Here is a 25,390-nt window from a genome sequence, read left to right on the forward strand (position 1 = left end):
GTCCAGGGCACTATGCATGCTTGTGAGGAGTTAAGAGGATGGCCAACCTCAAAATCTCCTTTTGTGGGGGGTGAGTGTAAAATGGTTAGGGTTTAGATTTTTTTTTTTTTTGCCTTGGTGTGGGGCTAAGTAAAGTTAGATAGATGTTAGGGGGAGCTCTGAAGGAAATCATTTCAGGCACATAGAATTTCACAGGAGACAGCTCAGTTTGGAGCAAAGAAGCTGCTTGGTCTAGGAAAGAAATGAGACAAAGGACAAATAAATCCCTACTTGGCCCATTCAGAACTGAACTCTGCTACCCATCACTTGTGGTTCTTATAGACTAATCATTAGAAAGAGTTATTGGAGGGGCAGCTAGGTGGCATGGTGGATACAGCACTGGCCCAGGAGTCAGGAGGACCAGAGTCCAAATCTGGCCTCAGACACTTGACACTTAGTTAGCTGTGTGACTCTGGGCAAGCCACTTAACCCCAAAAAGGCCTCAAAAAAAAAGTTATTGGTGACCAGTAAGGATATTTACCTGGCAGTGATGTTACCTGCACTTTTCCAAAGGGTGGGATATCATGGGAATGAAGAGCTTAGGTCTTAAACTCTTCCTCTGCCTTGGGAATTTGTCAACACTGCTTGGAGAAACCTTGATGGTGGCCTTCCCTAGTCTCCGCTCATCCCATCTCACCAATGGACCCCCTGGGTGTTAGGATGCTAGTTAGGCAGGTTATGTTATATAATAACTACTCCAGCTTCCTGCCCCTTCCTTTTCCTTTACCCCCGCACCATATGATACGATACTGCCCCTAACTGGCCTAGTCTACTTACTTATCTCCTTTGTCATGGCCCTCAGGAACAGGCACCCCCAGAACGGCTGACTTTAACATCAGGTAGTCCCGTATATTTGAAGGAATGAAGATATAGTGCAGGTCCTGCCAAGGTGATAAGAGATAACTGAGCCAGCAATGTGGGTTGTATATTTATCTAGCTCAGATACTCCCTCTCCAAACCTGGGCTGGCCTACTAGAGAATGACCTTCAAGCCTTCCAACTCCCATCCCCTGAGATGGGATGCCAGGTACTTTTGATATCCTTGATAATCCCCAGGGCCCAGAAAGAGGCTCTGGATTGAGGAGCTAGTCTTCAGACTTGACAACAAGACACACTTGTCTGGTTGACCTGCTGTACAATTAATTAAAGGCTCTCAATTGTAGTCCCTCAGTGTCAAAACAAACCAAAAAACTTACTGGGAGATCCTCGTCCTACTATGTCCCCCACTATGTACTTGCACCCTCCCTCCACACCCCCAACTGACCTCCACTTCCCACTTCTCTTCTGAGGGGATAGAGTCTCGGCTGAGGCAATAGGGAATCTCCCTCTCTGAACTTCTAGTCTCCATGGCAAGGCTTCTTAAATTCTTTGTGTGTCATGTACCCTTTTGGTAATCTGGTATCTGGTGAAATCTAATTTTCCCATCCAAGTTTGTGGACCCCCTGAAGTACCAACTAGCTCCAGTCCTTCTCACAATAATGTTTAGAATGCATAAAACAAGATATATAAGATTACAAAGGAAGCCAAAGTTTAGTGAAAATAAAGATGCAATTTTTTTCCATCTAAGTACATGGACCTCCTGAAATCGATCCCCAGGATAAAAACCATTGCTCTATGCTATGGGTCAGAATCTCCTGTGAAGCCCAGAATTGGGGTCTGAAGGGCATGAGGATTAGTGCCCCTCATTTTTCCAAGGGGTTCTAGTTGTATAGGTATAACCTGTTGACCAAGCCCTAAGGGCCTGTGTTCTACGAATCAAAGTCTTCAGTCCCATAGGCAGTACTCACTTGGTGCTTGGGCACTGAAGTGAAGCCCAGATGCTTGTAAGCTCCCAGGGAGTTCTTCATTGTGTTCACAGTGAAACCATAGAATGAAGTCTTGGTGCCCACATCTTTCTCATAGCCTTTAATCACAGCCCCATTGAGCCTGAGAAGAAAAGGAGTTCCCCGTTATACCAACTTCACTTCTCATTAGTCCCCAACTCATTTTACCTTATCTAAGTTGCCCTATAGCCTCCTCTCTGCCAGTCTATATCCCTCCTCTCTCCAAAGTTAAGGAAATTCTTCCTATCTCGGATTGCTGCTTTCATCCATGTTCTTTTGGCACTTATATCCCTTTTTTCTACCGTATTAATTTTCATGTATTGATTCATATATTTGTTCTTAAGTCTTTCCATGAGCATGTCCTATCTTTCTCATTGGATTAGGAGATACCTCAAAGTCAGGCGCTATTTTTTCTCTTTATGCCAAAAAAGGGAGGTTCCGATTTGCAGTACTTACTCTACTTTTTACCCTTCTCCCCCTATGACCAGATGCTCTTCTTTCCCCTTTTTTTTAGCTATTCTCCTCCACTCCATCACCTCTTCCCCCATCTTCTCATTAGCCTTCTCTCCTGACTGGGCTTTGTTGCTCTCTTACCTGAAGACAAAGTCATGAGAATCAATCTGTAGACCTTGACGGGACCCATTGAGAATGCCACCATTTCCCACAACAGCACATCGAATGCAACCCAGCCGTTGTTTCACAGAGAAATCAAACAGCTGAGCATTAGCTGAGGTATTCAGGAGGCTCAAGGTGGAAGCGATAGCTGTGGGATGGAAACCAGGACAGTGGGAGCTAAGGAGTGAGTCTGGGGGAGGCATATCACAAGCTCTTAACTCTTAGCCCTTTTCCCCAAAGAAAAACCAGCAAAGACATGGGGTAGGAACGATGGACCATTGACCAAGACAAAGAAAGTCTGGTAAGAAGGTGCAGGGCTAGGGGGAGAAGGCAGTGTCAGATTTGGAAGGGAAGCTATTAGTATAACTTGTACTTTGTTCCTCATCACTCTTGAAGCTTTTAAGAATCCAGAAGGGCCAGGGTCTACGGATCCTTAGCTAGGCCCAAGTCATGAGCATATATTGAAGAATAACTCAAGCTTGCAAAAAAAAAAATCTTAAGGGAACACAACAATGAAGATCAGAAATGAGGACCCTTCTGCTTCATTGTGAATGCCTATGCCCCTCTTCTCAGATCAGTAGATTAGTCTAAAGGGCAAAGGGGTCTTTTCTTCTCAGTGGTCTTTGGGGAAACCTGCATTTCATGGACTTTCCAAGAAGAGGAGGAAAACAGCTACGACCAAAGCCCAGGATAGAGATGTGCTCTATCTGACCTTACAAAGTTGCCCCAACTAGACCCCGACGTCTCTGGTCTTCCCTCCCACACTAGATACACGCAATGGGGGTAGTGGAGGAGAGAGAAGCAAAAGGGATGTGGATTGGGGTGAGCTCTATCAAGTAGGACCCTAGGCCTAGGAATTACAACAATTTTGGCAGGAACAATAATAGGCAAGGCTGTTTGAGGTCACTGGAATGTTTGCCATCTGTATCTGGACATCAGAACATTCTGAGTAGGAAAAGATAAGATACTCCACAGAGCTCCTCAGCCCTCTCAGACTGGGGCCATAGCACCCAAAGGCAGAAGGATGGGAGATCCCTGGCTCTAGCAAGATGCCTTTGGAGAACCTAGGGGTGAATGAGAATGTCAGTGAAGGGAGTGCTCAGCAGGTGTCTGAATTTTGGGACAGTAATCAGTACTGTGAATACTGTGGCTCCCTTGGAATGGATCTCAGCTTGTGGGTGGGAAGGATGAGGGGAATCCCATCTTACCTAAGGGCACTAGGGATGAGAGGCAGCGAATGGAAGAAGCACAGGGCTGGGGACAGCAGCAGAAGATTACCTTGGTAGGAAAGCCCCCGCCAGCCATAGGGGGCATTCTGTTGACTCAGTTGGTCCCAGAGCTCCTGGGTGAAGAGCCTGCCATAAAGCAGCACTGGGATACTGAAGTTAAACTTATGCTTGAAAAGGTAGTGTTGTTGAGTGGCAGGGACCAGTGGGCGGTTGCAGGACTGGTGCTGTGGGGGAGAGGTGATGTAGCTCAGAGTTTAGGCCAGTATGAAGATGGGACAGTCTGGTGGGGAACCAGGAGGCCTGTCAGAGGATAGGGGAAGGGGGAGAAGAAGAGAATAGGAAAGCAACCATTCTTTCTACCCAAGGTGCTAGCACAGGGGTGGGGAACCTGCGACCTCGAGGCCACATGTGGCCCTCTAGGTCCTCAAGTGCGGCCCTTTGACTGAATCCAAACTTCACAGAGTAAATCCCCTCGATAAAAGAGTTTGTTCGGTAAAACTTGGACTCAATCAGAAGGCCGCACTAAAGGACCTAGAAGGCCACACGTGGCTTTGAGGCTGCAGGTTCCCCACCCCTGCACTAGCCACATGGCTCAAGAGACAATTCAAGCTTATCTGGCCATGCTAGGACCTCTGAGCCTTTAAGAATGGCGTCACCCAGCTCTCATAGGGAATTCAGTTTAGTAGAAAGACTGGGAGTGGGGACATCTGAACTTGCCATTAACTCACTGTGTCATGTTGGGCAAATCGTCTTTCTGGATCTCATCTATAAAAAGAAGACTATCTCTACAATCTTTTTAATTCTCACATATCATGATCTACTAACCCTGCTGAGAAATGGCCCAGCTTTCACTTTCCCAATCCATCCAGCAAGCATTTACCAAGTACCTACTAAATGCAAAATGCTGATCTAGGTCATGAGATTCAAAGAACAAATGAGGAACCATCGCTACTCTCTACTATCATCCTAGTCTTTGCTTCCACCATTTCTTAGGTGTGTACGTGTTCACTTCCCCACCTTTTGAAATCCTACCCATTCTTCAAGATCCAATTCAAAAAACCATTTCATCCACAAAGCTTTCCCTGATCTCTCCAAGTTAGCAATGCCATCCCCCTAGTCTCCACTTCATATAGCATTTTGAACCTCTTTTATATATTTATTTTACATTATTTCTTATTATAGTTCTCTGTGTGTATACTATATTTGCAACTAAACTGTAAACTCCATGAAAGTAATAAGTGTGTTTGTTAAACTTTATACCATATTCCCTTTCCTTCCCACTGCCCCCTTCCAACCATGTGTAGTGAGTGCTTTACATGCAGTAGGCACTTAGTAAATGTTTATTGATATGATAAATTATAATTTATTTATTTAGTGGTGAAAAAAGGACCCTTTCTGAATATATAACTTGCCTCCCAGCCTTACTGTATTATCTTAGACATCATTACATTTTCAGGTAATATTGTTACCTTAGACTTGTTTATGTGTTGCACTTTTAAGTCTTGCCCTATGAGTGTGTGCCCTGTCCACCCGAATAGATTTGGAGGGCTTTGTATCTTTTCCTCTGTTTTAACCCCCAGTGTCTAGAGGGATGTTTAGAATACGAGAGCCTCAGGCTATAGGATTGCCTAACTTGTTAGGGGGTGGGGACAGAGAGCAGGTGACTAAACAGTGTAATCTCTGGATCAATCCCAACATCAGGGTATTTATATGTGTGCCCACTCTATTCTTGGCACTGTGCTAGGTGCCAGACAGGCATGGCTACAATAGGTGTCTCCTCGATTGGGATTATCTCATTAGGGCCATCTTCTAATCCTGTCTTCTGCCCTCCCCCCCCCCACCTAGGATTATTACATCCCTGCAGAAGGGCTGATTATCATACCTTTCTAGTCCAAGCATTGGTAGATACAGATGATATGTCCCTGTGGGGAGAAAACAAAAAACAGATAAACAAAGGATCCGTACTCCTGTCTCTTTGTGAGGTGGTATAATGGATAGAGAACTGGACCAGGCTATTTATAATTTTATACGTTTATGCCTCAGATGCCACCTGTGTGACTCTAAACAAGTCATTTAACCTCTGCCTGCCTCAGTTTTTTCATGTATAAATGGGGATGATCATAGCACCTACCCCTCAGGGCTGTTGTGAAGGTGAGATAACATGTAAAATGCTTTGCCAAATTTAAAACACTATCTAAATGAAAGTTGTTGTTGTTGTTATTATTATTATTATTATTATTATTGTTAATCCTCTTGATTTCCTCAAGTTCTTGGACACCACACAGTCTCCTTTGTCTTTCTTGCGTAGGTCATTTAGGTTATGGGAGAAAAGCAAGCCTTTGATTCTTTTTGTTTAAAATATTTATTGTAAAGGGCAGGTACAGGTGGTGCAGTGGATAGATCACCAGGCCTAGATCCAGGAAGACTCATCTTTCTGAATTTAGATCTGGCCTCAGACTCTCACTAGCTGTGTGACCCTGGGCAAGTCACTTAGCCCTGGTTGCCTCAGTTTCCTCATCTGCAAAATGAACTGGAGAAGAAAACAGCAAACAAACCACTCCAGTATCTTTACCAATAAAGTCCCAAGTGGGGTCATGAAGAGTTAGACATGACCGAAAAAGGACAGAACATGAAATTATTATAAACTTAATAATGCTCTGAACAAATCCAGTTAAAGAAACAAATTGCATATGGGTATTGAACAATATTCTTTTATGTACATAAAGCCACGGAAGCCAAAATACTTAAAATTCAGTTAAAAATAATACTTTGATGGATCTGTGGCCTTGTCTGTGTGGGTAATTCCTCCACCAATTAGATTTACTTTATATCTGGCCAGAAATCTGTCAAATACAGAGATGACAGATCCCTGGACAGAACTGAAGTATACCTAACCAAAACTGGTAGGAATATATTTTGCTACGTATTTTGCAAATATAACAAAAAAGGCTTTAGACTAAAGAGATTATATGACTAAGGCATTCAGGGTAACTAAATAAGTTAGAGGAGCAAGGAAGAAAATACCTTTCAGATCAATAGATAAGGGAAGAATCCGTGATCAAATAAGGGATATAGAAGATCAGAGAAAATAAAATGGACAATTTTGAATATATAAAATTCAAAGCTTTATACAAACAAAACCAAATGCAATTAATATTCGGAGGGAAATAAAAATTAGGAGGGAAATTTTGTAGCAAGGTTTCTCTGGTAAAGGTCATATCCAAGATACACAGGGAAATTCTTAAGAACAAGAACTTTTCTCCAACAGAAAAATGATCAAAGGATGGGAATAGGCAGTTATCAAAGGAAGAAATCCAAGATGTCAACAAGCATAGAAAAAATGCTCCAAATTACTAATAATCAGAGAAATGCAAGTTAAAGTAATAATGAGATTCTACCTTATTCCTATCAGATTGGCAAAATTGACAAAAAAAAAAAAGGAAAATTACAGTTATTAGAGGGACTGTAGGAAAAAAGTACATAGATGTACTGCTTCCCCTCACCTCCAATTTATTATTTATTTATTTTTAATATAAATTTTTGAATCTTGAGTTTCAAATTCTCTCCCTCCTGCCCTGTCCTCACTCATTGAGAAGGCAAGCAATATGATCTCAATTATACATATGAAATCATGCAAAATATATTTCCATGTTAGCCACATGGGTATATTGTTGATGGAGCTGGGTATACCTAGACAATCTGGAGAGCAATTTGGAATCATGCCGCCAAAGTCATTAAATTTTGCATGACCCTTTCATAACCTTTACCAGGTCTCTATCTCTTAGAGAACAAAGAAAGAGGGAAAGAACCTATATGTACAAAAATATTTATATCAGCTCTTTTTGTGATGGCAAAGAACTGGAAACTGAGGGAGTGACCATCAATTGAGGAATGGTTGAAGAAGTTTTGGCATGAAGGTCAGCTAATTGTGAAATGAAGTTAGGAAGACCTGTGTTCAATCCACCCTCATATACTTACTAGCTGTGTGACTCTAGGCAAGTCACTTAACCTGGTTGCCTTAGTTTCCTCATATGTAAAATGGGGATCATAATAGCACCTATCTCCCAGGGTTGTTGCGAAGATCAAATAATATCTGTAAAGCACTTAGCACAGTGCCTGACACATAGTAGGCAGTTTAATAAATGTTTGTGCCCTTCTCCTTCTCTATAAACGTAATGGAATATTGTTACTGTTGTTGTTTAGTTGTTTTTAGTCATGTCTGACTCTTCATGACCCCATTTGGGGTTTTGGCAAAGATACTGGAGGGGTTTGCATTTCCTCTTCCAGCTCATTTTACAGCTAAGGAAACTAAGGCAACCAGGTTAAGTGACTTGCCCAGGGTCACACAGCTAGTAAGTGTTGGAGGCCAGATGATCTTCCTGACTCCAGGCCCAGCAGTCTCTCTACTTGCCTTAAGAAATGATGAAAGGGGCAGTTTCAGAGAAAGCTGGGAAGACTTATACGAACTGATGCATAGTGAAGTGAGTAGAACCAGGAGAACAATTACAATAATATAATGAATGCAATGAAAGACAAAGCCAATGAGAGTCCTGGGCTTGAATACTTTGCTGCCATTCCATGCGAAGGCTAGGAGGCCTGATTCTAAAAGTCGCATTTTAGTATGTAATGGAGAGGCTGGGCCCCTAACTCAGAGTACTTGCAAGTATTCTATAACTGTTTGCAGTCTGTTCAGATTGCAAGCCTTTTGATTGAAGGCAGAGCTGGAACTAACTGTGCATTGAAAAGTGTGCTAGTATGCCAAAGCACCCTTTTAACTCTTCCTGGCTGTGTGTGAGTGAGGAGGGAATAACTGTTGCAAAACTAGAGGCCCTGTCAGAATTTGTAGGCAGGCAAGCGTGGTGAGGAGGAACCTGTTTGACACAGCGTTATCGGGAGATCAAGCCAAGAGGAAGCAGCTAGTCCATCAGCTATGCCAAACTTGGGAGTGAACTTGGTGGGACAAAGGTTTGGATAGCATTGATTTTAAGTCTGAGCCCACTGTCCCCAGGACCTGAGATAGTAGAGGAAAGAGTGTGCCCCTAACATATTGGAATGGAAATGCTTGTAACTTCTATTCTGGCTGTGTCTTCTCAGTAAATATCCTTTTGTAAAAGCTAACTGATATTAATTGGTTAAATTATATTAGAGGGAGAGTAGAGCCAAGATGGTGAAGTACAAACAGCAACCCAGCTGAACTCTCCCAATATTCCCTTCCAAGCAACTTTAAAATAACTCACAAAATCTAATTTTAGAGTGACAGAGCCAACAAAAATTCAGTGAGACATTTTTCCAGCCTAAGAGAACTTGGGAGGTTGGTAGGAGAGGCGTATCACCATACTGGGGTAGGGTAGGACCAGAGCATATGCAGCGGCGGTATCAGTCACGGGCTTTGGAGGCTGGGACAGTGGCAGCAGCGATAGCAGCATCCAGAAACAATAAGAGAGTTAGACAACTGGTCAGAAAGAGATTACAAGGGACTTTTTGCTGTCACTGATTTTCAATTCTATTGCCTATAAGCAGTTAGGGTCACAGTTCCAGGGCAGAGAGGAGTTCTTTTTATCAGTCACAAGGCAGTAGGGGCCTTGGCTGCAGTTCTAACACAAAGAGAAGCACTAGTGCTTTCTGCTATAGGGGAACAGGGACCCTTCCTGGGCAAAGACCAGAGCACAGACCAAGAGAGCAGTGACCACATCTCCCTCTGGATCATGCCACCTTGGAAGCACAGAAGAATCGCAGAACTAGCTCTGAAAACAGCAACACAAAAAAGTCTGAAGCCTGGGACAGCGCCTTCCAATCCCCAGGTGGGCAGAACCCAGGGTTAGGATAAAATTCAAAGTCAACAAATAGGCTGGAAAATGAGTGAACAACACAAGAAGAACTTGACCATGAAAAGGAGCTACAGTGGCAGGGAAGACTAAGACACTAACTCAAAAGATGACAACAGTGTGAAAACAGCTATAAACAAAGCATCAAAGAAAAATGCTAATTGGATGTAAGCCCAACAAGAATTCCTGGAAGAGTTGAAGAAAGAGATAAGAGTGGCAGAAGAAAAACTGGGGGGGGGAAATGAGAGTGATGCAAGAAAACTATGAAAAAAGAATAGCTTGGTAAAAGAGGTACTGAAATTCACTGAAGAAAAACTCAAAAAGCAAAATAGGCCAAATGGAGAAGGAGGTACAAAAATTCACTGAAGAAAAGAACTTCCTAAAAAGCAGAATTAGCCAAATGGAAAAGGAGATACAAAAGCTCGCTGAAGAAAATAATTTCTTAAAAATTAGAATAGGGCAAGTGGAAGCTAAGACTTGATGAGATATCAAGAAATAATAAAACAAAGTAAAAGGAATGGAAAAAATAGGAGAAAATATGAAATATCTTATTGGAAAGACAACTGACCTAGAAAATAGATTAAGGAGACATAATTTTAAAATTATTGAACAACCTGAAAGCCATTATAAAAAAAAAGAACCTAGACATCATCTTTCAAGAATTTATAAAGGAAAACTTCCCCAATATGTTAGATCCAGAGGGCAAAACAGAAATTGAAAGAATCTACTGATCACCTTCTGAAAGAGATCCCAAAAGGAAAACTCTCAGAAATATTATAGCCAAAATCCAGAGTGTCCAGGTCAAGGAAAAAATATGGTGAACATCCAGAAAGAAATAATTAAAATATCATGGAGCCACAGTCAGGATGACACAAATTTTAGCAGCTTATATATTAAAGAAAGAGAGACCTTGGAATATTCTAGAAAGGACCTAGGATTACAACCAAGAATCACCTACCCAGCAAAATTGAGTATAATCCTTCAGGGGAAAAAATGGACATTCAGGAAATGGAGGACTTATTCAGGAAAAATTCAGGAAATAGAGGACTTCCAAACATTCCTGATGAAAAAGATCAGAGTTGGATAGAGAATCTGACATTCAAATACAAGACTCAAGAGAAGCATAAAAAAAGTAAACAGGAAAGAGTAATCATAAGGTACTCAATGGAATTAAAATGTTTATATTCCTATGTGGGATGATGATACATGTAAACACCTAAGAACTTTATCATTATTAGGATGATTAGAAAGAGTCTACATAGAGCACATGAGTGTGAGTTGATTATGTTGGGATGATTTCCAAAAAAAAGAAAGAAAGTTGGGGTGCACTGGGAGAAGAGGGAAGAGAAAGGTAGAATGGGGAACATTTTCTCACATAAAAGAGGGAGTGCAAGAATGAACTTTTATAGTAGAGTGAAAAGGAAGGGGGCAATGCCTGAACCTCGTTCTCATTGGAATTGGTTCAAAGAGGAAAGAATCTATGTACACACTCAGTTGCATATAGAAATCTGTCTTACCCGATAGGGAGATAAGAGGGGAAGGGGATAAGAGATATAGTAGGGTGAATGATAAGGGAGAAGGCAGATTGGAAGAGGCAGTAGTAGGAAGCAAGACAGGCTTCTGAGGAGGGACAGAATAAAAAGAGAGAAAAGGACAAACAGGAAACTGGGATGGAGGGAATTGCAGGTAGTAATCATAACTATGAATGTGAATGGGATGAGTTAACTCATACAATATAAGTGGATATCAGAATGGATTGGAAACCAGAATCCAACAATGTGTTGGTGGGGCAGCTAGGTGGGTGCAGTGGATAGAGTTCCAGCCCTGAAGTCAGGAGGACCTGAGTTGAAATCCGGCCTCAGACACATACTTATTAGCTGCGTGACTCTGGGCAAGTCACTTGACCCCAATTGCCTCACACACACACACACACACCACACACACACACACACACACACACAAAAGATAAGAAGACATAATCTACAGAGGTAAAAACCCATAAATTAACAGAGGAGAAGCTTTAATAGAGTTCTTACTCTGGAAGAGGATTGGAAAACCAACTTGCACGAGTACTATCTCCTTGAAGGTAACTCAGAGTAGGAGACTTTCATGTTATTCCCCAATGAGGAATGAATTGAAGTGGCCTTGCATGTGCATTAGGAATGGAGGAAGATCCACAGAGTGAGTAAAGAAGGAAACAAATATAGCACCTCTCTGATTACTTCCTCAGTTTGTATTTGTATTTGTAGGTTGGATCTCCAGATAGTAGTTACTACTTCAGGTTCCGGGGTAGCCCTATGGGGCTCTACTGTTAATATTACTGTTCATAAAGGAGAAGGCAAAGGAACAAGCATTTAAGGAGTGCCTAATAAGGGGCTCCTCTATTCTGGACCCATACTTGAGGATCAGGTCGAATCCTGAGGTTTGACATTTCTCCAAGCATCCCCACAGGAATCCAACTGGAGGCTCTTCCTACCAGGATGCCCTGCATAATACTTCAATAAGTATCATTTTATCAATATGGGCATTCCCTCAACCAGTGCAGATGGTAACCTCTCGATGCTTTCTCATCCTATTCAATTCTAGTCCATTCTCTCATAAATTTTCCCTAAGGAAATGTCCTGTAGGTCGTTTAACATTCCATGGGTCCTAGTGCACTACATGGGTTGACCATCTGTTTTCTCTTACTCAAACTTATCAGATACTTCCCAGATGATAGTCTCTTCTTACTTACTTACTTACTTACTTACTTACACCTCCATTGCCCTTTAGAACATCCCAATTTTGATTCTTTTATTTAAAAAAAAAATTTTTTTTAGGCAATTGGGGTTAAGTGACTTGCCCAGGGTCACACAGCTAGTAAGTGTCAAGTATTTGGTCTGAGGCCAAATTTGAACTCAGGTCCTCCTGACTTCAGGGCTGGTGCTCTATCCACCGTGCCATCTAGATGCCCCAATTTTGATTCATTTAAAAATTATAGTAATCTCATCAGTTCCTACTGTCATCTATCTCTATGTAGATCAGTCTTAGATCTATTTATCCAGACTTAAGCCCTTTTCTCCTGATTTCAAGTTTCACAACTGCCCGTTGGACATCTCAAACAAGATGTTCCACCTCAAACTTAACATGTCTGAAACTGAACTCGTTATCTTTCCCCCAGAACTCTTCCTCTGAATTTCTCTGTTACTATCAGGGCACCACCATCCTACTAGTCGCCCAGCCTCACCGCCTATGTATTATCCTCAATCCTTCACTCTCACCACTATCCTCGGTATCCAATCCATTGCAAGTCCTATCAATTCTGCCTTTTCCACATCTGTTGTAGGTCTCCTGACCCCATCATCCTGCAACAAGAGGGAGTGCTATAGGATAATGGGATTTTGGTGATGGAGGAGAGGAACTGAGATATGGGGGGTGGGTATAGGGGGTGGCACAGGAATCTCACCTGGAGGAGAGAGAAAGTCCTGATATGAGTATTTCTTTGAGCTTTGTTCCTGCAGTGAGAAAGGCAGACTTTGTGATGGCTTCAATCTAGAGAAAGTTTGTGCATTGGGAGGCTGCCTTCTCTGAGAGAATCCTGTGCATCCATGGGCAACATCACATCCCAGGTGAAAGGATATGTGAGTGACAGTTGGCATCCAGAGTAGTGGGCAGGGACACAGAGCTAGAAATGTGATGGCAAAGTCTCTGGGATGGAAACTGATCATGGTGAGAAAAGGATGTGGGGCCAGGCCTTGTGAGTTAGCACACACAGCAACTCTTACCACGCAGCCCAACCTTTTGTTAAATGCTGATTCCCCTATGCATTTATATTTTTTACAGTCAGGCACAAAAAAGGGGGGTTGGAATAAGATCTACAAAAGCAATAATAGAACTTGTATAGAAGAGGGAACTCAAATCTAGTACTTATAAGCTCTAACCCCATAAAGAGAATAAATGCCCCATATAAAATACTCCAAATAAAAACCCTATAGAGAGAATAAAGAAGGAATAAGTAAGAATATAGCCCATGATTCAGGAAAGAAAATTCAGTTAGACTGACAGGGAAGAGAAATAATGAAGAAGACATAGGAGAGAGAGCCAGGTAAAGATGATGGAATAGTAGGAAAAAATATAGCCCAGTTCCACCAACATAATCCCCCCCCAAACATCTAGAAAATGTACCAGCCCAACTCCTGAATGAGAAGACAAAGAAAAAAAGTCACAGCAAGTCATTTTTCCAGCCGGTCAGCACGGAGATAGAGAGGTCTATTGAAACTTGGTTTGTCCAAGAGAATGCTGCATGGAGTGTTCCAGTGCCCAGGGACTGAAAAAAGACCTAGTCTGTGCAGTGGGGCAGGAAGTATCAGGGCAGGGAGAGGCTTCAGGGACTCCCTAAACTAGTGCAGGATGTGGGAATGGATGTCATCTGGCAGTTATGTCACGAATTACCCAGTTCTGGGTCACAGGTCTAGGATAGACTGACTAGGAGCCCCCTGCTTCCAGGTAGCGGAGAGGAGTGATAGTATGCCTGAGGCTGTGTGCAGAACAAGAAGCAAGTTCAGAAGCAGACAGTGGCTGCATGGCTCTGTCTTCAGGAACACGGCAGGGACTCGGCTCTAGCCTCCAGCCCAGTTTGAAGCTTGCACAGGGCAGGAATCCCAAACCAAAAGGGAGCCTGCAGTTCTGTAACTGAACTAGAGCTTTCCTGCTGACTGATAGTGGCTGAGAATAATGGCAATCCACTGTAACTTTTACTCAGGGACAAGGCCACAGGTATATTGTTCAGGTTCAAACCTGGTTCAGGAACTTAAAGAGTTCAGACCAGGCGCTGCAGTAACTCTGCAGCATTCCAGCCTGAGCTGGTCCTTAAATCCTGAAATGACACAGTACTTAATACCCCAAGAAAACAGAAGAGTGTTCCAATAGGACAAAAGCTCAGCTCAGACACACCTTTCCTCCCCAAGAAGTGTACAGAGCCCAATTCAAAGTCAGAAAATAGGCTAGAATAATGAAAAAGAGAGACAGACAGACAGACAGAGACAGAGATAGGGAAGGAAGGAGGGAGGGAGAATCTTACCACAAAGAGCTGTTATGGTAACAAGGAGGCTCAATATACAAACCTAGAAGAAGAGAATGACTCTAAAATATCTACAAGCAAAGCCTCAAAGAAAAAGCACAGCTTGGGCACAAGTCCAATCAGAATTTATGGAAGAGATTAAAGCTAAAGTTTTCAAGTAGGGCTAAAAATTATTTTGAAAACCAAATGAGGAAAAAATGGAGAAAGAAATGAGAGCTTTAGAAGAAAGACATGGAAAGAGAATTAACAGTTTGGAACAAGAGGTACAAAATCTTAACCAAAGGTATAAAAAAGCTCCCTGAAAATCAGAACTGATCAAATAGATGCTAATGACTCCATGAGACAAGAAGAAATATTAAGACAGTCAAAAGACTGAAAAAATAGAAGAAAATGTTGGTTATCTCATAGCAAAAACAATTGAACTGGAAAACAGGTTAAGGAGAGAGATAATTTAAGAACCATTGGACCATTTAAAGACTGTGACACTGCCCCCCTCAACAAAATAGCTTAGATATAATACTTAAAGAAGTCATACAAGAAACCTAACCAGATCTATTAAAACTAGAGGATAGAGCAGAAATGGGGGGGGGGAGAAATCCACTAGTCACCTCCTGAAAGAAATCACAAAATGAAAACTCCCCAAAACACAGTCAAAATCCATAGCTCCTAGGTAGAGTTAAAAATACTACAAATAGCCAGAAGGGAAGAATTCAATTGCCAAGGAGCCACAGCCAGGATTATACAAGATTTAGCAGACACCATTATAATGGAGTGCAGAGTTTGGAATAAGACATTCCAGAAGGCAAAGGATCTAGGTTTACAAGCAAGAGAACAGGGAATATACAGCAACAGTGAATATAATCCTACAGGGAGAAAATGGATCTTTAATGAAATAGAGGACTTCCAAACATTCCTGATGAAAAGACCAGAGCTGAGTAGAAACTTTGAAATACAAACATAAGAATCAAGAAGCATAAAAAGATAAACATGCACAAACAATAATTGTAAGGTACTAAACAAGATAAACTTCATATTTTAATATGGGAAGATGATATGTTGTATCCCCTCATAACTCTATCATCATGAGAGGTCATAGAAAGCTTCTAATTAGGCTGAGGGCCTAGGAGTAGTTCTTTTAGTTTTTGATGATCTTAAAAGAAGAATGAAAAAATAGAGAGCACCAGGTCAACCACACCTCATTCTTCTCCAGTATTCACTCCAGACTTTCTCTACCTCTGGACTAGGCTGTAGGTCTAGTATCTCCACCCACTTTCCTACCTCCTTTTGTGAGTCGACAAGGCACTAGTCAGTCTGCATTAGGCTGAGAAATTGCTTGTGTACCTAGAACCCTTGTAGATAAGTGGACCAGAACATTTTCATAGTCCAACAGTTCCCAAGGGGGAAAGAACTCAGCTTTTGCCATTTTAATTATTCATGATTTCTCCTCCCCTGCCAATCTGTTATCCCTCTTCTCTTGTCTCAATTTCACATATATGTAAATTTCTGTTTAGATTGTGAATTCTTTTTGCTTGCTTAAGGTTCCACATGCATGTTCATTTCTCTTGTAATAAACCTAGTTTTTCCCACAAAAAAAAGATATAAGGTGTTGATTTAAATTTATAAGAATATGAGCTTCTCTCCAATTGATAAGTGGTCAAAGGGTATGAATAGGCAGTTTTCGAAGGAAGAAATCTATGCTATCTATAAGTACATGAAAAAATGCTCTGTCACTAATAATTACAGCAGTGCAAATTAAAACAACTCTGAGATACCATTTCATACATGCTAGATTAGCAAAACTGACAAAAAAGGAAAATGATACTCTAAAGGCGCTGTGGGAAAACAGTGCATCAATGGATTATTGCTTTATGGTTGATGGAACCATGAACTGGTCTAGCTATTCTACAAAGCAATTTGGAGCTATTTCCAAAAGCTATTGAATTGTGCATACTCTTTGACCTTTTATTGCTACTAGGTCTGTACCCCCAAAGAGATAAAAGAATGAGGAAAAGGGCCCGTATATACAAAAATATTTATAGTAATTCTTTTTGAGGTGGTAAAGAATTGGAAAATACAGGGCTGCCTATCAATTGGGGAGTGGCTGAAGAAGTTACAGTAAGATGACTCTCAGCTGTACTTACCCAGTTCTATTCTCAATCCCAACTTCCAGGCTCACATCTCCAACTGCCTATTATTAGACATCTCAAACTAGCTGTCTCATAGACATCTTAGACTTAACATGTTCAAAACTAAACTCATCTTTCCTCCCAAACCTTCTCCCTTTCTGAACTTCCCTATTACCACCAAGGGCATCATCTTCCTCCTGGTCATCCAGGCTCACAACCTAGGTGTCATCCTGGATTCCTCTCTCACCTCCCATGTTCAATCTATTGCCAAGGCCTGTCAAGTTAACTTTATAACATTTCTCATGTATGTCTCTTTATCTCCTCTGACATTTTCACTGCCCTGGTGTAGATCCTCATCACCGCATGCCTGGCCTACTGCAATAGGGTCTTAGTTGGCCTCCCTACTTTAAGTCTTTTCCAGTTCATCCTCCACTTATTCTCAACTCCAGTTCATTCTCCACTCAGCTGTCAAATTAATCTTCCTAAAACACACATCTGACCATGTAACCCCCATATTCAATAAAGTTCAGTGGCTCCCTACTCCCACCTGGATCAAATGTAAAATGCCCATTCAACAGTCTTCATAACCAGTCTTCTTATATTTTACTCCCTCCTCCTCCCCCACTAAGTACTCTGTGATCCAGTGATACTGGACTCCTGGCTGCACCTTGAACAAAAAACTACATCTCCAGACTCTGAACATTTTCACTGGCTGTTCCTCACTCCTGGAATAGTCTTTACTCCTCTCCATATTCTCACTTCCTTAGCTCCCTTCAAGGCCCATCTAAAATCCCACCTGCTACAGGCTGATACCCCCTTAATGCCAGTGCCTTCCCTCTTTTAATTATCTCCAATTTATCATACATACACACACACACACACACACACACACACACACATATGAAGAGAGAGAGAGCTTGATTATAACGTTTTCTCCTCCATTAGATTGTGACCTCCATGAGAGTAGGGTCTATCTTTTGCCCTTCTTTGTATCCCCAACATTTTAACACAATGCCTGGCACATATAGACACTTAAGAAATGTTAATTGACTGAATACTATTGTGCTTGAAAAAATTATAAAGGGAGATGGTTTCAGAGAAACTTTAGAAAACTTGTATGAACTGGTGCAAAGTGAAATAAAAAGAACCAGGAGAACAACGCTTACAAAAGCAACAGTATTATAAAGACAAACAACTTTGAAAGACTTAGGAAGTCTGATCAGAATAATGCTTGACTACAATTTCATAGAACCCATGATGAAATATGCTACGCACCTCCAGGTAGAGAAGTGATGGACTCAGAGTGCAGATTGGGGTATTAAAAAAATTTTTTTTAACATGTTCAATGGGGGAGTTTGTTTTGCTGACTATACCTATTTGTAACAGAGGTTTTACTTTTCTTGATTTTGCAACAGGAGTGGGGGAGGCCCACAGAGGAGAAAGTGAAAGGGAGTGAATATGTAACTGAAAATAAAATAAAATTGATTTTTTTTAAAAAAGAAGACAAAGGAAAGGAAAACTTCTTGTTGAAGGGACATGTTTCTTATGTCTCTGTTGTGTTTCTTTTCTCCTGTTCTTAATTGTATGAATATCCAGGATGAAATGAACCAGATTATGGCTTTGTGAACTTCAAAATGTGGGAAGAGCCACCAGAAAATGGAGTCTATAGCAAAATCTACCAGTAGCCGGGGCAGCCAAATGGGTAAGGAGACAGCACAGTCCTGAGGATTGACCTGCATGACCCAGGTAAGCAGTGGATCAACCTGGCAGGTGAGGCACCGTGTCCTGCAAGCAAGAGGGCAACTCATGTATCAGCTCTGCCACACTCAGAAGTGAACTTGGGGTGGTAAATATCTGGTATTCTAGTTACCACTTCAAGTTTGAGTCCACTGTCCCCCAGGACTGAGACACAGAGGTGAAAATGCCCTAGTTCAGGGGTATGGTTTGGTACTTTGGGTATTGCTGCACATTCTCAGTATATATCCCTTTGTGAAAACTAATTGATCTTCATCGATATTAAGGAGAAAACAATTGGCTATGGATATTGAGGAAGAGAATAACTGGTTAGATGACACTGGAGCTAACCAGCTATGATACTGGCAGGAATACACAGGATAGGGGCTTGTAAGTTAAAGCATTTGCTTCTCAGGAGCACCTAGAACCCAAAGGCGAAAAGTAGTAGCCACCCTCTGTGGACCCAACCTGTCCAAGTGTGGGAGGAGAGACTATTACAGTAGTTTTTGGCAAACAAGGACATCCAGTTTTTCTTCCATGGCTCCAGGTGACCCTGAAATATTTAGCTATAGCCTACGTCTTTCCTCAGCATCTCAGGGCAGCAGCCTCAGTAATAACAATATCATTAGCAGCCTGGGGTTGAGTGGGGGTCAGCCTGGCCTCTCTGGCTATTCACATAAGGAGCTTCTCCTGTTTCCTTCTCAGATATGCCAAGGAGGAACTTGTGGTAGTGTGGTAGAGTACACAGAAGACTACACTTGGAATCAGGAAGACCAGGTTTAAATCCCACCTGATTAGCTGTGTGACCCTGGACAAATCACAACTTCTCCGGGCCCAGTTTTCTCAACCATAAGAGATGAGTAGGCTGGATTTAATGAACCATATCATATGTGAGCATATGACTTGATGTCCTCCCTTCGGCCACCTCTACAATTGAAGTCTCTTGGATCAGGTGGTGGTGAAACTCTCCCACCTTATCCCTATGCACTATCAAGTCTTCATTCTTCCTCACTGCAGTGGCCACATACTCCAAGAGCCTCTCAGCACCCCTCAGCAGACTTTCGGACTTCCTCACTTCACATTAGACACTTCTGTCCTTGCCTTTCTCCTTAGGGAGAAGAGTGGCTGAGCTTTCAGTCATAGTCCCATGGCTCTCCAAGGCTCAAATAGATAAACACTAGTGTATCCCTGGTTATGACAATATCAAAGAGTGATAAACAGGGAAAGTATAATATGCTTAAAGGAACCATGAATAATGAAGAAATATCAGTACTAATCATATGCACTAAATGGCATCTCATCTCAATTAGTGAAGTCAACTGAGTTATAAAAAGACATAGTATCACAATAATTGCAGGAGATATTATTTTTCTTCCAGATCTGGAAAAACATAACTGTGATTAGCTTAAAAGACCATATAGAATGGAATAAACTGCAGGATTTCTCAGAGCTGAAAGACTTACTGTGTCCTCTGAATGAGAACATTAAAGAATTTATTATATATTCTCAGCATTAGTGGTACTTTTACAAAAATAGACTATGTGATAAGACACAAAGAAGTTATAAAATGAATGTAAAAAAATTAGTCTACGTGTGTCGACAGGTCTTTCCTTCACATTCCCCTAGTTCCTACCTGGACTAGTGCACTTCAGGAATAGGAAATGCAGAGTGTAGGGAGTTGAATTGCTCGGGACATTGTCATTATCATGGTGAGCAGGAACTTTTAAAAAAAAGACCACTTTAGAGCACCCACTCTAGAGAGAGATTGAAGGGAGGGTGCAGTATGTTGGGTGGAGGTCATGCTCCTTTTTATTAGGTAGGGGAATTTCTTATTCTTCCTCACTGTTTCCACTCTGCCATTGGTTAGAGCTGGCAGTTTAGGAACAGCTGGTAAGGGTAGTTCCTTAGATGCCTGGATGGGAAACTACACTTTATACTCAGCACGGACAGTGGACTTAAACCATGAGTACATAACACCCTGGACTGGGAGGCGGGGGGGGGGGGGGGGGGGGGGGGGGGGGGGGGGGGGGGGGGGGGGGGGGGTGGTAGAGCTAGAGTAGATGTTAGTGAGACCATTCCTTTCCTTTCTCCTTGAGGTGTTATTTTGAAGGGCACAAGAAGAGCTTCCTTTTCAAAAAATTTAGGTCCAGGTGATTATAGGTACTAAGGTTTCCACATGTGGAAGTGAAGAATTCAGACCCCAGAATTCTAGAGTTTCCTGAGTAAACTGGTTCATTTGGCAAAAGTGAAGTTCTGAACTCGTCAGTGGAGATGGTTGACCTTTTAGCTTACCAGGATGTAGCTACCTGGAATCCTAATATTGTATTTAATGATTCTTATTTCATAAAGTAAATGTATTTAAATTTATAATGTGTGTTTCCTTTTGGGTCACACAAATTGGGAAAGAAAATAATAATCTCATTGTAAAATGTAAAAATAATAAAACACCAAATGTCCTGGTCAATATTCCATATCTAGTACAATAAATTACTCAGAGCCTGAGGATTCAGATAAATACTCCTTTAATAAAAACATTTTCTAATCTCAAGGGAAAGCAATCCACAGAGCAATAAAAATAGTTCCCAGGAAGGTAAAAGCAGATAAAAGCCACTGGTAGAGATTAAAAAAACAAAGAAAAACACTTGACAAGTTCCCTAAGGTCTGAGAAGCTCCATGCCAAAGTCCTAAACACTGCTCGTCCAAAGAGTTCACAACTAGGTCTCAGATCAATCCATTTGAAGGAAGGGTTAACTTAAACTGGCCCAGTTCTACTCCACAAAGTCTTAGCTCACAACAGCACTGGCTGATAGTATGGAAGCACAGGGGTTAACTAAAGCTGTCCCAGTTCTACTAATGTTCTGACCCACAATAATCTGTCCCCATCTCCAACCCCACCAATAACCTGAGCAGCCAGGTGTCACCTTCACCATACACCTTCCTCCCCTTCATTCTACAGCAAAGCTGACCCCTCCCCCTTTAAAACAGCAACAAAGGGCTCCTCCTGTTGCAGGCCCATCCAGATGACTGGGATCTGCTCTGCTAGATGGGACCTCTTTGCCTGTCCAACAGCTCATGATGAAATGGCCAGTGAGGCAGGGGAAAGGGCAGGGATATCGTGTTTTGCAGATGGCTAGGCAGACAACAGCATAGGACCCAGCCAGCTGCGGGCAGGTCTCAGCTATGGGGCTTGTGAGCTGCACGCACTGGGGGTGGAGGGGTGAGGGGTGGAGTTAGCTATGGGTGAGCCCCAGCAAGCTGGAGAGACCAGAAGCAACATGAGCCTTACTTAGGTAAGTCAGCAAGGTAGGCCAGACTCTACAGAGCAAACCTGAGGCCATTTGAATTAACCTTGTCCCCAAGGGAATTGATCTGAGACCCAGCTATGGGCCCTCTAGACAAAGAGTAAATGAAAATAGGTTTCCTGCTTTTTAATCTTCTTTCTGGTAGCTTTTACCTGCCTTTATATCTCCCTGTGGACTGCTTTTTATCATCTTGTGCGTTGATTTTACCTGGGGGTTAGTGAATATTATTACCTTCTTTTTTTTTTTTCTTGGCTAGGCAATGGGGTTAAGTGACTTGCCCAAGGTCACACAGCTAGTAAGTGTTATGTGTTTGGGTTGGATTTGAACTCAGGTCCTCCTGAATCCAGGGCCAGTGCTCTATCTACTGCACCACCTAGCTGCCCTGTATTACTACCTTCTTAGTAAATATCTTTTTGTTTAAAAAAAAAAGAGATAGTTGAGCAACTTACTAATTAGTATTAGAGAGATGCTAACTGGCTAATTGACATTGGGGAGGACACAAGATGGTGAATTATAATTATAATATTAGAAACCCCAATCCTTCAAGGTTATTCCAAAGACTATAAAGAAAGAAGCAGCGTGGAACCCTAGTCTGCCAATATGAATAGATGTTGGGGACAGTATGGTCAGGGGGAGGGCTGCACATACATACTGACTTCTGGCTCAGTAGCCAATTAGGGAATTCATCATCTTCCATCACAAACCCCTGAGTAACACATGGCTGAAGTAGGCATAACTCCAAGTTTCCACATGCTGAAGTGTGATTCAAGTGGGGAAGCGTACCTGCTACATATTCAAAGTCTATATGGAGTAAATAAAAAGTCATTTTGGGATTTGGGTGCCAGGCGGCATAAATAATTGGCCGGGGGGAGGGAATAGGGAGAGGCCTCTGTAAGAGGTGGCAGGTGAGCTGTCCCCTGAAAGAAGCTAGGGATCCTACAAGGCAGCTAGGTTGCACAGTGGGTAGAGCAGGGACCTGGAGTCAGGAAGACCTGAGTTCAAATGCAGTCTCAGATACTTAGTAGCAGTGTGACCCTAGGCGAGTCACTTAGCCCTGTTTGCCTTGGTTTCTTTACCTATAAAATGAGCTGGAGAAGGAAATAGCAAACCATTTGTTAGTATCTTTGCCAAGAGAACCTCAAATGCAGTCCTAAAGAGAGGGACACGTATGGCTGAATAACACTGAAGGGATTCTATAAGGCAGGGGTGAGGAGAGGAAAGTGTTCTAGGTTTGAGGGACAGCTTATTCAAAGACACAAGGGCCAAAGACGAAATTTCATGTAAGTGGGGCAATTTGGCCGGAATGTAGATGCGTGAGGCGAAGTCATGTGATCAGTCTGGACTGCCAGGCTAAATTTCAGATTGTAAGGGCTTTAAATGCCAGGCAGAGGAGTATGCATTTGGAATGAACTGAGTGCCTTCCACATGTAAGAAACGTTGATGCTGTAGGGGCAAATAGCAAGTTTTCTAAAAGGCAGAAGAACTTGCCCCATACTTACGTCTAGGCTTTTCTCAGATCAATTTAGGGTTTAAAATGCAAAACTGATTATTATTATTATTCTAATACAATAACTTACAAGTTGATTTACCTATTTATTATAATTATTCCCATACAATATTTATTTTTATTAGTTTATCATCTCTTATTATTCCCATGCAATACTTTATGTATTTAATACGAATTGACTTAGGTCCCAGTCTGTTTCTACTTTTGGTATAATGGATCACCCAGAGTCTAAGGGTTTGAATACATACTTCCTTTAATAAAACAAGTCACTAAAACATCCCCCAAGCTGGTACACATTTTCTTCTCTGTGCCCACTCTGGTCCTGGAGAAAACAGGCTCAAATTGAAAGTGGTTGATACAAAACATTTCCTCCCCAGCTGCTGTGGAGAGATGGTATTCCCTGGCCCTAGAAATCCCTTTCTCTCTCTGCAGAGTCCCCACAAAATGGAGATATGGTGTAGCTGACGGACAAATCCCTCCCTTGTTTGTATGACATAGGGTCCATTCACTGCTGTGCTGAATCAAGCAGATTGCTTCTTGGGGCTAGCTGCTCACTGGATTCAGCTGCTGTGGCTGCTAGGGGACTCTGCTTTTGACTTTGCTGGACCTCCATTGCTCACGCCAAGAAGCATACTCAACGAGCCTCCATGTGGATCAGAACTAGGCGGGATGTATTGTACATGCTCTAAGGGCTGGGTTCTCATTGGACAACTCTCTATCACACATATAAAAGGATCGACTTACTCTCCCACATCTTTCTTACTTCAAAGCAAGAGGGCTACTTCAAGCTGTCTCCCAAGAAGAGGGTGGGGAAAAGGGCAGATGGCTATATTTCTCCAGTTGGCCGTGAGTGCATGGCCACTTCTCCTTTTTTGTGGCTGTACTTTCTTGACTCAAGTGATCAAGTATCCAGAGACATAAGTGTCTTTAGGCAACCCTGTGAGTTTGAAAACTCTGAAGGATTATGATATCCCCCAGCACAGCAACAGCAATAGCAATAGCGGTGTCCACTAGAACAAAATGACTGGTGATAGGTGAGGTTTCTGTAACAGAAAGGGACCAAGCCTGGCCCATTTCAACAGCAGAGTTGATCAGATAGTGTCCATTGGAGGGGAAATGTAAAATGGATAATTAACAGTACCATACAACTGTTTTATATCATGATGAAGCTTACCTATGTGCCTTCTAGCAGAATGAGACAGTAGTTATAAGCTGTTCCTGAATTCTGTTCAAATCATTCTATAATGTGCACTGTGATTCTTTTTTATAGTTAAAATTTTCTATGCGAGAAACATATAACAATGTCATGATCGAAATTAAGGTAAACTGAAGTACGAAGCTCCGAGCATGATTAATTTATTAGCAAAGCACGAATTTGCCAATAAACAGGGTCTCAGTCTCCTCATTGAGCTACGACCCTGAATGAAGGCTGATAGATAATTTTTATGGACAAAAGGAGGAATATCCAAAAGTTAGAAGGCGGCATCATGAATAGGGAAACAATGTGATCGGTTACAAAGTCAGAAGCATCATAAATGTGGGGGACATCAGGAGTATTTCTAGCAACAACCTCTCCTTCTGTCCTGTGGCTAGGAAATTGCTGATTGATTGAGCCCACCTGCATGCCACAAGAATAACTAATGGTATATACAAAATATATTTCCTTTAATTGTGCAAGGACAATTAGTAGTAGAAAAAGAACAGATTTCCTCTAATTGGTCAAGGACAGCTGTTGATCTAGAGATAATGGGTTTCTCTCAATTAAGAGACTTATGGGACAGCTGAACTTTTAAACTTAACTCAGCGAAGAAAACTGGTCATTATAAGAAAGCTGTGGGAGAAATGATTGGGGTGGGTTTTTTGTAAATTTAAAAAAATTTTAAATTTAAATACAAAATGAGAAAAGAAAAAAATCATTGTCATATACACAGCAGACCATGAGAGGATTCAATATAAAACAATAAACTTCTACTTCAAGAAAACCTATATAATAAGTATTAGACATTGTTTTCAAAGCTGCCCAGCTTTTCTTTGCTTCCTTTTCGGTTTTCTTTTGTTCTCTGCTGTGCACTTTTTACTTTATTCTGTAATGCAGAACATTATTTTACCATTTAGGTAGTAGGGTCCTTTAG

The 25,390-nt window shown here is 41.8% G+C and overlaps 1 protein-coding gene and 1 long non-coding RNA gene across 3 annotated transcripts in view; one reads left to right on the forward strand and one right to left on the reverse strand.

The window, feature by feature from the left end:
* Positions 1-20,420, forward strand: LOC110219275 (uncharacterized). The gene is made up of 3 exons (XR_002327568.2): positions 1-70; positions 18,312-18,461; positions 19,155-20,420. It is a non-coding gene; the product is annotated as an uncharacterized LOC110219275 (long non-coding RNA).
* The window catches only part of ST6GALNAC2 (ST6 N-acetylgalactosaminide alpha-2,6-sialyltransferase 2), a 51,146-nt gene that overhangs the window by 4,390 nt on the left and 21,366 nt on the right, over positions 1-25,390 (reverse strand). For both annotated transcript variants that reach the window (XM_021002487.2, XM_021002486.2), the window contains exons 2-6: positions 5,588-5,627; positions 3,755-3,929; positions 2,456-2,624; positions 1,826-1,964; positions 817-920 (exon numbers count right to left, since the gene is read on the reverse strand). In XM_021002487.2, the coding sequence (XP_020858146.1) occupies positions 817-920; positions 1,826-1,964; positions 2,456-2,624; positions 3,755-3,929; positions 5,588-5,627 (627 nt within the window). The remainder of the gene's footprint in view (positions 1-816; positions 921-1,825; positions 1,965-2,455; positions 2,625-3,754; positions 3,930-5,587; positions 5,628-25,390) is intronic.

This window comes from Phascolarctos cinereus, unplaced genomic scaffold (genome assembly GCF_003287225.1).
Source record: "Phascolarctos cinereus isolate Bilbo 61053 unplaced genomic scaffold, phaCin_HiC Scaffold_5;HRSCAF=322, whole genome shotgun sequence".
In the NCBI taxonomy this organism is placed as follows: Eukaryota; Metazoa; Chordata; class Mammalia; order Diprotodontia; family Phascolarctidae; genus Phascolarctos; species Phascolarctos cinereus.